General features: G+C 36.9%; 1 protein-coding gene across 1 annotated transcript in view; it reads right to left on the bottom strand.

The window, feature by feature from the left end:
* LOC122788673 (extracellular calcium-sensing receptor-like) overlaps window positions 1–13,479 on the bottom strand; it is a 162,714-nt gene that overhangs the window by 13,324 nt on the left and 135,911 nt on the right. The window contains exon 7 of the mRNA XM_044055569.1: window positions 4,308–4,431. Within this exon, the coding sequence (XP_043911504.1) occupies window positions 4,308–4,431 (124 nt within the window). The remainder of the gene's footprint in view (window positions 1–4,307; window positions 4,432–13,479) is intronic.

Here is a 13,479-nt window from a genome sequence, read left to right as displayed (position 1 = left end):
GACTCACAGACAGACAAAACAAAAAGAAATAGAAAAAGAAGCATGGATCTCACTTGCACGGTAGATTACTAAACAATCAAAAAGATCATGACTGGCAACAAAGTGCTGATTACAGACAATAAACAGATAATAAAATCCTAGAACCCCATCCTTGTTCTGTTTACAAGATAGCTAGGAACGTTAGAGACTGGGTAGAGTGCAAATTCAGACCAGAGGAGGACAACAGAGAAATTTACCCCCTGTTACTCCCTTTTTTGCACTTACTGCAACTCCACGATCAACAAGGACTACCTCTTTAGCTCAGTACACAGGAGAAAAAATCAACAGCACTTGTTCTGGTAATTGCAGCATTGCTTTTGTGATATGTAGTGCAAAGTGTAATGGTCACAGCTGTTTTTAAGTAGAGAAGACTGGGAACAAGTTCAAAATCAGAATGGCATACCACTTGTCTTACATCAGACTTCAAATCCTAAACAAAACAACTAACCAAGCACTGCAGTGATTTCTCAGAATTGTCCACTTCCACATCTTGGACAAGCTCACTATGGGTCCACTCAGGGGAAACAAAAATGCCATCCTCAAAAAAAAAAAAATGGAGCTAAGCAGGCAGAACAGGCTGGATGTCCACCGGCACCTTGGTCTAAGGTCAAGCATTTCCATCAAGAGTGTGCGTGCACTCAGGAAACTAAACCATAAATAATACAGCTAAAACACATATACTGTTTAAAATAGGACTTGGAAATTAACTGTAATTGTTGCTGTTAATATGAAAAAAGCCAATAAAGAAATTAGGTTTGTAGATCGCTGCATCTACCTTGGTACAGTTTGTGTTGTGGACTAGTAACACAGGAAATAAGTCACTATTTTTTTTTCTTTTTTTTTGTGATCTCAAGATGGGTACAAACCTAAGCAGTAACTGTTAGAAGTTTGAAAATGTTTGTTACCATGTGATTTGTACAAACTTAAGCAGTGATTTTCAGGTATTTGAAACTGTTTTCTACTACTGATTTGGGACTTGGGCTTTCCTTTTGTTGTTAGGAGTGGGAAAAGTGGGCCATGCACTAAGCTCCTAGACTGATTGATTGACAGCCTACACCCATACTGATTACATCAGCCTCTTACATCATCTAACCCTACCCTGGGCCCCATGGCACCATGCCTCACTATCAGGAGATGCCTGATACCTCCTAGTTTCTAGCTCTTTATCTCATCAGGCACAGAGCTAACTAACCATCTTTTGCACTGGTTTCACCTACTGGAACATGAAGAGAACGAGTATCTGAACAGAAGAGCACTGACTTCACCACCTGGAACCTGAAGAGAGGAATAATCTGAACAGAAGTGTCCTCACTAACTGCTAGACCTAAAAAGAGGCCTGATAGTGAACACTCCAGACCTAAACACTATAGAACCATGATCTGAGACCAGGGACATTCTACCTCACAATGTGACTATGCTACAGCAACCAGGTATAGATGTTCCTGCCAGCTGGCCTGCATTTAACATAAGTTCTGTAATTTGCAGTACAGTGAAAATTGTTTTCCAAGGGCACCACTTCAAACTGCTGTTTTCTGTAAACCGTAGGCACAGTTTGTCAATGCTCAAAGAAGATCTGAGGTACTTATTTTTATTAAAGTTTTATATAGTCTACAGTTTCCCACTTGGAGGATTTTATTCTATGGGTAACTAAAAAAAAGCCTAAATAAAAGGTTCTGAGGTCTCAAACTGTACTTACATTTTTCTCCTACTTATGCACATTCATGAGCCATATAATTCTTAGTGCTTAATATTTCACTTCCAAGGCACTTCAAACCATAAAATTATATATGGCAGACTTGAGGTCATTGATGTGACAAAAATCAAATAAAAGTTTAAATACTGGTTAAATTAAAGGGATATATGTTTGAAGTGGCTAACGTCAGAGAATGGAATACAACCCCCAGCACTTAATATTATGCTGCCAACCTTCTAAGGAACAAAACATAATACAAGCTGTAAAACACTGCATGCAAGTGATAGGACTTCAGACTCTTTATTTTGCTATCCATAGAACGCCATCTAACCTATCCCTTAAGTTAACAATTAACCACTCTGGGGTCTTAAACCATTGAATAAGGATGTACAGCTTATCCCAAACAATTAGCATAGCTGTCTTGTTTACGGCCATGCCACTGCAGACTGTATGTGAATGTGCTTGGCATATCTGTGCACCCTTGATCATTCAAAGCTGAAAATTGCTTATCAACACTCCCTGTCTGATCTAATGTCAAACTATTTCTTATGATAGACTTACATGGGAGCTGGGTCAATTCAAGGAACTATCAGAACTGAATCTGTGAACATGGGAAGTGACATTTGTAAGAAAGTTAGCTCTTACATTTGAAGTAATAATATTTAGCCAATCATGCCTTGGATGCATTGTTTTAATTTACAGAGTGTATACAGACTTGGTGTGATGGAAGCAATAATTACAAGACGCATATAGAATGTGGTGCTATGGCTTACTAGTTACGGTACTGAGCTATTAATGCATTTCAACAGGCATTACATTGGTAAAAAGACAGTAAATGAAATTCATGCCCAGGTCATAGTTACTTCTATTAAAATATTGCAATGTGCCAACAGTCACACATACAGTTGTTTCAGAGACCACTTTATAATTATCCAGTATGCAGATGACTCCACGGTGATATGCTCTGCCCCAACCTTGCCTGAACTCCAGAATATAATTCAGATATCCTTCAATGCTATTGAATCATGGTTGGCAGATGCCCAATTAATCCTCAACTCAAATAAAACTAAACTTATGCTCTTCCACCCCACTAAACTCGAAACTCAGTCCACCTACTTCAATACCATGTCTAGCAATAAGACTTTGATCGAGCCAGTTCCATCCACCAAACTTCTAGGTGTTATTATATTATATTACACATTGCCCAAACTATAAAAAAAGTACACAAAAAATAGGAACCCTATACAGTTGCAAAAACTACCTAACCACAGACTCTAGAGTCACTACAGCCAGAACCCATCTTCTGTCAACTTTACTGTATGCTTCACCCATCCTCACCAACCTTACCAAATCAGACCTAGCCAAGCTAGATGTCTGCTATAATAAGATAGCTAAACTTGCTACTAATTGACCTCCTAGAACCCACCATTGCAAAGTCCTAAGACAACTATCTTGGTTAGAACTACCCCACCAACTCACCCTCACACAACTCTCTACCATTCACCAAATGTTCTATGAACCCGAAAAACAGCAGCTCTGTAAGGCCTCCTCATCCCCCCTACTAGTTCTCGTCCACTAAGATCCACTAATAAAGCTCTATTTGAAGTAAACAGAAGTATAATTAGCTCAGGTGACTCTCTATATTCCTATTACATTGCTAAACTGCGGAATGCCTTCCCATTTGATATTAAAACAATAACTAGTTTAAATAACTTCAAGCATTGCATTAAAGCCCACCTCACCAATTCCTGGACTTGCACATGTAATGAGCATGGGAAACCCTACCATGGTACTAGCTGATGTTCAAATTGACTTGTATATGTAATGAGCTTGGAAAACTCAGTCACTTTTCTATTTTAGGTTACTTCCTTCTTTTTCACTGTAAATATCAAGCAGTTTTTAATTCTTCAACTTGCTATTTAATTTGTACATAATACTAATGAACTTAATTGCACACTTAGTGTATACAGTGTCACTATGTTCTACTATTATAAGAACTGTCTTCCAGTTGAAATGTAATCTAAGGTAACTGGTCATGTCTTCCACTAGACCAGTCATCTTTTTTCATTTTTTTTCCGTTATTATAATGATATGAATTTCTGTTGTTATACTTCTTCGTTATATTGTAAAATTTTTACTAACGAAATTGACAACTAACAATGGAGCTTTTCTCCCCAGGCCTTAACTGAAAAAGGGTTATATGCCCAGCCAGACTCTCCCGGTAAACAAATGTAAAATAAATAAATAAAAATCTCATAAGGAAACAGTTTCACTTAATAGCTTGATAAATTAAGAGTTAGATATACTGTCAGAGTTCCTTTGATCATGTTGCTTCCAGTGGAAAGTCAGAATCGTAGCAGTAGTGGTATCGTGTAGTTAAAGATAGGTGAAGGATATTACCCAGTCTCCTCAACTTTTATAGAAGTTTTATGGCTTCCACACGCAAAATTCTTGTTGCAATTACAGGGATTTGAGTCTGGTATCTGCTTACTACTGATATGGATACAGCTCTTCCTGAGGTTAAACATTACAACAGACAATATAATGTAAACCCTACTTTGAAAAAGGAGCTCACCTGTTTGATTTGAAATTTCACCTGCGGAACATGGAGAACAATCAAAGCAGCAGGCTGGCTGTCCCCTTCTAATGCTTCTTCTGTATCCTACAGGGCAGCTCTCACTGCAGACAGAGTGCGGGATCTATGAAATAGAACATGTTTAATATCTCACAGACTGTTTCAAAAGTTAAAGTCTGGTAACTCTGGAAAAAGAAAAAAAAAAAACACTTGTATCCAGCCAGAGAGAGTAACACACAATGATAGCCATGATGAATATGAATATTTGTACACAGTCACGGTGGGGTACTACAGTTAATATACTTTGACTTTTAACTAGGCATTATCTTTTACCATGCAGAGATTGTTGATGTATTGTCCCATTCTATGCCTGCCATTCTGACTGATACGATTTAAAACATAATAACCTGCTTGACAGAATCCTTCAAACTTCAAATTGTAATACACTGTCTGTCCTATCACTTTTTAAATGTTACGGAGTGGTTATCCTTCTTGATAATGGATAATGCAGATGACTCAGTCCTATCTATGTTTTCTATCTTTGACTTGCATTGTTTCTGCTAAATTAAATTACTCTTGTACGAAGTTAAATAAACTACTCCTGTATGATAGTGTTAGTAAAGCCCATACTGGAATAAATACTGTGCACAGCAACACTGTGAGGTAATCGTACTATATGGTGCCACATACAAGATGATACCATTGAGCTCCCACTCGTGGAAACTGCAGCAGAGCAAAGTCCAGCAATTCACATAAAATATGATAAAGCTGGCTCAGCTGTTATGGCAACAGAGGCTTAAATATTTATGAACTGTCCTGACTGTTACAGTGGAAGAGGCTAAAACACATTGTGCACCAATGTCCCCCTGTGGCATGACCCCTGGCTATTGCTGCCATAGTTCTTCCAAACAACATGGCACTGTATGTATGAGGAGCAAGGCCTGTTCTGTCCAATCTATGTCCCTCAACTCTAAGTTGAGGAGAAAAAAAAGGCCATTTCCCTGTTCTCCAACCTGGCATTCCACAACTCTGTATTGAGGAACCAGGCCTATTCCCCAGTCTGTGCAGTGAAACATTTAAACATTTAAGTTTCAGACTTCAAATCCTTCAGGAAATGTATGCTTAGCCAAAATCTGTTATTCTAACAACTTCATAAAAAATAATTTACTTTTAACTGTAACAGCTTGGTACAAAGCAGCAATTAGTTTGCTACAACCCACTAAGCATTTCACTGCCTTAGTGATTCAGGATTGAAAACAATTACAGTAATTAGTATTTATTTTTTAGATTCCTGCAGCAACTGACAGTCAAGCTCCATAATGCATTATACCCAGAGTAGTTGCCCCCCTTTGCCCCACACGAGTTACACTTCTGTTTCTGAGAATACTAAGTAACAGTGTGTTTGCATGAGCTGTGTGTGTGTGTGTGTGTGTGTGTGTGTGATGTGTGTGTGTGTGTGTGTGTGTGTGTGTGTGTGTGTGTGTGTGTGTGTGTGTGTGTGTGTGTGTGTGTGTGTGTGTGTGTGTGCGTGCGTGCATGCGTGCGTGCTTGTGCTTATGTGTGCTTCTGCTGCTGGCTACATTCTCCTTCCCAACCCAAAAGGAAAAGAAGATCACCAATACTGGCCCTGAGTCTGCGCCAGAGCACTTGTCTGTATCAGTTATGAGTGCTATAGGCAGCAGCTGTATCCACATGTCCATGTGTCTTCTTGCTTTCCTACCCACCACACTGACAGTTATATTATACATCTGACATATCTATTCCAATAAGGAAAAGATGGACAGTAGTTAATACTGCCATGGTTATGCCGGTATATATTTTTGCTTATCAGTAATATGGACCTAGATAAGAGCAAATAATGCCACTTGTGCTGTGGGGCAGTATGTGATGTTATGTTTACAGATCACAATAGCCCTCAGTCTACAGACCACCGTTGTGCTATTTTTGCCAATGCTTGTACATGTGCAGTTTGATAGCAGTTCTGTTCATTTGTATTATTCTCCCAGCTCTCATGACTGGAGGCAAAACACTCACACTACGCAGAACTCCTTTACAGGACTCTGAACTGTGTGTCTGAATCCCTAGCCCATTTCACCTAATTAAGCCTCTACCTCTTCATTGTTAAGCAGTAGTATAAAATTGATTGCCTGCATGTCCTTCTCTCTCTCTCGCTTTTTTTTTAAGTTGACTGGTCTCACTAGTACCTTTTCTTTTGTAATTCTGAAAAATCAGTGAGTTCTGCAGCAGCTTAAGTTTGTCAGCACTTCAGCTTTGCAGTCTAATTTAACACGTGTTTCTATTCTAACAACTTGCTCTCAAACTTCTCCAAGGCTCAGACATCTGTTCAATTTCAGTTTTCTGTAATGTTTAGTTCTTCCTGTTGAAGAAAGATATTACTAAACATAAAATTGACAATAAAAATGTCTCTTACTTGTTTGCACATAACATAAGTAAATCTAGCAAGAGTAAATTCTGCTCCCAATTGTTCCTATTTATGCATTTGCCATGAACTAGGTTTGCTTCCTTCCTGGTTGTAGAAGAAAAAAAAATAGAAATACTGTGTTGGTCCACTAAAAGAAAATGCAGAAAGACTCATATTCAGACATGCTGTAATACATTTTATTGGAATAACATAGGTTTTGCATTTACTTAAGCTTTTCAGCTTACATGAGCCTTTCATTGGGAGTTAATAAGTTACTCATTTTTGCCTAAAAAGAGAAGCATGTCATTTATTTTCATTTGTCTAAAAATTAAAAAAAAATACTAGTGGAGAAAAAAAAGTGCTGCTTGGATGTTTCATATGACTACACCTCACACATAGACTGTGTGTGTGTGTGTGTGTGTGTGTGTGTGTGTGTGTGTGTGTGTGTGTGTGTGTGTGTGTGTGTGTGTGAGAGTGATAAGAGAGTCTGAAATTGTAAAAGACCAACTCATGCCTTACTATACCAGTCAAAGCTTGGCATGTGAGATTATAGTCAGTGTTTATTTAGCAGAAAAGATAACACTCAGTGAGGCTGTACTGGAATTTAATTAGACAGTAAATTACAATAACAAGAGATATAATGGTCTGATACAAGTGTCAGAGTTTCTTGTTGAGGATATATCTAATGTTTTTTTTAAATATGTTTTTAACTAAATCTGTATCGTAATCATCCTCTGCCTTAAGAACAGTCTCCCTTAGAGCCTGCTAACACTTGCTAACATTTGTATCTTCAGTAATGAGGAATCTCTAACCTTCTGATTTTATGTTAATACAGTACTTTCCATCAGTGTAGTGAAACATGCCTACATTTAGAGTAATAGGCATGTATCTTGCTTCTGTCCTCACAACAGTACATTTCTAGCCTGCCTTTTTTCCTGAGTTTTTCTAATTTTATTTGACTGTTTTACATCCCTTAAGATGTATGAAACAATTAACTTCTCATTTTACTCTGTTTGAGCATCAGCTTCATTTACTAGATTACGTCTGTATTGACAACATTGTGGGTGCTTCCTCTTTCTACTAACTACTGTCCTGGCCTAAGTTCCTGTCTGCTTTAAACATCTAGAAACACTGTTGGAAGCTGTGCCTCAAAATGTTTCTTTCTTTTCTCATACATTCTCTCTCTCACTATATATTATAGCTATCTATATATCTATAAGTATATATATATATATATATATATATATATATATATATATATATATATATATGGATCTACTTCAGTAGATCAAACTTTTAAATGTTCGAAGCTCAAATGGCCGAGACCATAACATCAAACATTTAAAAGTTCAAATATTTAAAAAAAAAAAAAAAAACTAAATGTTTGTAGCAGGGGGGCAAGCCTCCCTGCACCCCTCCCCCGCTACTTAAATATACCAACTCCGAGATCGCAATACATTGCGGAAAAGGGAAATCTTCCTGTTCCACACTGTATGGGGATCTCCATTCAGATCATTCGAACTTTTAAAAGTTCGATCATATGGTCTCAACCATATGCGCTTCGAACATTTAATCAGCTGTAGGGGACCCATATATATATCTATATATATATATATATATATATATATATATATATATATATATATATATATATGTATATATCTATGTGGATCTACTTCAGAAGATCGACTTAACAGAAAGTCAAACTTCATTTGGTTGAGACCATATGAGCGACTTTCCAAAAAGCTGAACGACAGAAAACAACAAAATCTGTGTTTTTGCATCCCCTATTACCCTTGCATATTATATATACCAACTCTGAGATCATACTACTGTGGGGAAAAGGATAAATTCCAGTGTTGTCTAATTAGCTAATTATAAATAATTAGCTAATTAATTAGAAAATGTGGTAATTCTAATTAATTAGAATAAATAACCATCTTGGTAATTAAAATATCTTAATTAGATGTATTTTACAATCAAAATAATATGCATAACATTATGTATTTACCAATGATTGAAATGTAGTAATCTAACAGTGTATTAACTTAGTGTCTTATCGTAGCAACAACCCATTCTAGTTTCAGTTCCGAATCGGACTTTACCTAGTTACCTATACCACACATAACTTCCTTCTTCCAGTTCCTCTTTACTGATTAGTTTGATTGTTCAAGAAATACCAGATAATGTTGCAACTTTTTTCACCGATTATAAACTAAATGTTATAAACGATAACAAAATGGGAATTTCTGGAGCTTGTAAGGCCTGCAAGCAAAGAATTACTGGTGATTGGAAGCCAACAAGGGTGACTTCTAATTTTGTAAGTCACTCAAAGGTATGTAATCCTGGCAAATACAGCACTTATGAGGCAGAAAAAGACATGAAAGGAAGAGCCTACAACAGGATCTGGATGGTATTTGTTCTTTGACTAAATATTTTCGTCTATCATCACAAAGCATTTTGAGCAACAGAGTCAATGATGCTGTCATCAAAATTGGGGTATATATTAGAACACCGAACGTTCAAAATTGCGAGTATTCTAATATCGACCAGTTTTCAGCAAACACTGAAAATATCGAAGAAACAGAAAACCAAATCTTTTCCTAGGGAAAGAATTTGGTTGTCCATTTCTGTTGCTTCAGTATTTTCAGCGCTGTGATGGAAAGTTACGGGTTGGGTTCAAGTAAGTGTGCGATTGTGTGGACGTTAGGTTAGGGCGGGTTAAGTGAGTTAGGGTTCGGGCGCGGGTCATGTAAGTGTGCGATTGTGTGGACGCGAGGGTTAGGGCGGGGTAGATGAGTTAGGGTTAGGGCACAGGTGAGGTGACTGTGCGATAGTGACGGACCTTAGGGTTAGGGTTTGGGTTAAGGTAAGTGGATAGTTAGTGGTGTATGTTTAGTTTAGTGTAGGGTTAGGTGTAAGAGTTTAGGTGTATGTGTGTGGATTGCTGTTTGTTTGGTGTGCTTGTATTGTGTGTATGTGTTTTGGGACAGCAAATTTTTTTCCCTAGGAAAAAATTTGCTGTTCTGAATGTTCGATGTTTTAAATTTTTGATTCATAGGGTTCAATGTTAGAACACTTGAAATTTTGAATGTTCGGTGTTCTAATATAGACCCCAAAATTGTTGTGGCAGATATGCTTCCTTTGAGTCTGGTTGAAAAAGAAGGATTTCATTGTCTAATGAGTGTTGTACAACTGTCATATCATATTCCAGCTAGATCAAAGTTTACCATGCAAGTTCATGATCAGTGCAGACAGGTGATAAAAACAATTGAGAAGATAAATGATTCTCAGTATTGCTGTGCTCAAGCTGATATGTGGTCCAGCTGGCATAAGCATGGCTACTTCGGAGTAAGCCTGTCATTCATACACAACCAGAAGATGGAAACCCAACTGGTAAGCATGAAGAAGTTTACAGGCTCACATACGGTAGAAAACATTTCTGTAATTTATCAATCTGTTAAGAAACAATTCACAAGTTGGATGACAGTTGTGGGAATAGTCACAGATAATGCTGCCAACATGGTGAAGGCATTCCTGAATACTGTTGATGAGATAGACGCAGATGAAGAGGAGGAAGTTGATAAAGATGAAGCAGGAGAAGAGGTGGAACATATTCCAGTTGATTGGGAACAACTTGAAGAAGAGGGTAGCAGGCTAGGACCTGTGCACTAATCATGCATTTCACCCACTTTGCAGTTGGTAGTTTAATCTGAAAATGACAACATGTGAATGGGTTTGGACTAAATGATGATTGTTTTTTCATCACTATGGACATTGAATTCCTTTTTACTGTTATTCCAAATGTTTGGGGTATAGAAAATATTAGGGAATTCATGGCAAAAGGGAGGTATTTGTCTTTTGAAAGACTGATTCGATATGCACGCTATTGGGGATTGTTTTAGAGAATAATGTTTTTGTTTTCAATAATGACTTTTTTTTACAGAAGGTTGGCATTGCTATGGGCACATCATGTGCCAATAGCTATGCCAACCTTGCATTGGTACAACGGGAGGATATTTTTGTGCTGTGCAATAATGGGTTTAGTAGGCACCTGCTCTGGTATACTCGGTTCATGGATGATATATTTTTTCTGTGGAATGGCTCAAGTGAGTTGCTGTTCCAATTTACATACTACTAATGTAATACAATGATGTTTTTGAGATATACTTATAAATATTCTAAGAAAGAGAGAGACTTCCTTGATGCAACAGTGAAGAGGTCTGAATTAGGGAGTTTACAGACATGCTTGTATAGGAAACCAAGTAGGAAAAATTTGTTGCTACATAAAAACAGCATACATCCTAGGCACATCTCCAGGAATGTATTGAGGGGTAAAATTTTAAGGTTGATGATGTTGCATAATGAAGATTCACAACTTATGTTAGCTATTAATTATCTTAAAGAGGATTTTTTGATTTTTTTGAAGAGAGGATACTCTGAAAAAAGATAGATGGAAGTAGTTGCCAGTTACTGAGAGCAAGAGGTACTAGGGGACAACCTTATTCTTCTGAACATCCCCCGGAAGATAGGAGAGAGAGAGCATGAGCAGGTTAATTGTAGAAAAGTGAGGATTCCTATGACTTTTTCACATTATTATAATGTTTTTTGTGATATCATTAAAAGAAATTGGAACATTTTAAATGTGTCAGAGCAACTTAAAGATATTGTCAATGAGAGACCATTTTTTTTTTTCATTTTGGAATAATTTTTCATTGAAAAGGCAATTGTGTTATAGATAATCAATGGAGACACCAGCAATAGTATCACAGAGACAAGGGACATATCCCTGTAGGAACTGTAGTGTTTGCAGATAAATTCACACAGTCACAATCCAACACCAGACTAAAACAAGAAAACAACAAAACCAGTGTCCAGAAAGGGTTTAATAATCCTGTGACGTCTCGGCTTGAATGCCTTCTCAGGAGAATACATAATATCCATTACACTCCATTTTTATAATTCACAAATTAATCCAATTAAACAATTAATCTGTTAATCAATCACATACTAATTTAATACAAAAGTTAAAGTAAAACTCTCCAGTTAAAATCAACATTCATTCCTTGAGGTGCCAAAGTGTCAAATTTTAGAATATAAATAGCTTAATATAAAAGAGTATTTTTAATATTCCTATATAAATAATTATCAGATACTTTTTCTAAAATTGCCCCTAATAAGCATCCTGACTGACTCTGATGTGCATAATTGTTCATGGCCAGTGATCCTAACGTAGAGCTTCCAAGGGTGTTTTGAGGTGTAACAACGGACTTGCAGCAAAGGACTATGGAGAAGTATTTATCTCAGCCGAGTGAAAGGATGTTAAACTCATCAACTGTAGCACATGAGGAGGCTGCTATTGGGTCCGTTGGGAATATACAGTTACAAATACCGAATTTGCTGGTGTGGAATAAATGGGAAGTGGATCGAAATTGTAGACTTACCATTCCATTGTCTTCCATTGAATGGAAACAGCAGGTGCCTATGAGTTCGGAAATTAAGGTACTGTGTGACTCTTTAGAAAAGTTGTCTTATAAAGAAATGTCTGTGTTTTTAAATGTTCAAAGTTTATCTAAATATTTAGAACTGGAAATTACCCCCGGGGTCTGAGAGTCTACAAAGACCTAGCTACACCTTTTGACCTAGATGATGATGCTGATCTGGGCTTTTGTAAATGTTGGATTTAAGCAGCCCATACGTGTACTACAGAATGGGTTGCCATACATGTTGAAAGAGATAGGTTAAAACAAAGGAATCTACAAAAAGGCATTAATGTTATGTGCAGTAACATTATGGCTAAATCAGGTCCTGAGTTTCTGGACAATATTTTAAAAGACATTAATGGCAAACTGAGGGGATATGAGGAAGACATTATGGTTCGTAAGAGAAATAAATTGAGTAGAGATACAAAGGACTATGATAATGATACGGTCTTTGTATCTAAGACCAATTGGAAGAAAGCCAAATGTCATGTGACATTTAGGGTAGGAACGGCAGGAGAGGAACTGCATTCTTTTTCTATTTTGTGACCATCTTTTAATACAGCCTCGTCTGGGGAGGAAGACTTGCATTTAGATAACAATGAATATCCGCCCTTACCGCTACCACAAAATACTGTACAACATCAGAACACTTTTTTCGGAACCAAGGTGGCAGTAAACCAACTTACCAGGGAAAGAAGCGGCAATGAGAGGGATAATTTAATCAATACCAACAGTCACATCCCCAGCAGCAGTGGCAACAAAGGAATAAAAAGGGTAGATGGTAACACAGACTCTTATGTGATCAATTTGTCTAGATATAATTTAAAGGCATATGAAAAAGCTGTTCTAGAATGTTGTCTAAAATTTATCCCTTCAGTGATGCCTAGACTTTATGACCTTAAATATGATATATTTAAATTAATGAGAAAATTACAACTGAAATATATATTTAAACAGAATCTCAATAACCCTCCATTGGCTGTTAGCTCTGGAGATGATGTTACTATCTCGACTGATGATAGTTTTTTTCCTGTGTGTTGGAAGATGATTCGAATGCATATTATCTGTCTGATACAAGTAAAACAGAAGTGAAAAGTAAATTTATACCAGTGTTTAATTGTGCAGATATTATACAATTTAAAAATATGCTTAATTATTCTATTGAACAGAAGCTTCTAAAATTTAAAAAGTCTAATAAGGTGATATATAATTTAACTAAAAATGAATGGCTAGCACTGAGGGTGATGGCAAATAATGCAGATTTCAT

Source organism: Protopterus annectens, chromosome 14.part0 (genome assembly GCF_019279795.1).
Source record: "Protopterus annectens isolate FY-2018-M chromosome 14.part0, PAN1.0, whole genome shotgun sequence".
In the NCBI taxonomy this organism is placed as follows: Eukaryota; Metazoa; Chordata; order Ceratodontiformes; family Protopteridae; genus Protopterus; species Protopterus annectens.
This window is presented reverse-complemented; position numbering and strand designations above follow the sequence as displayed.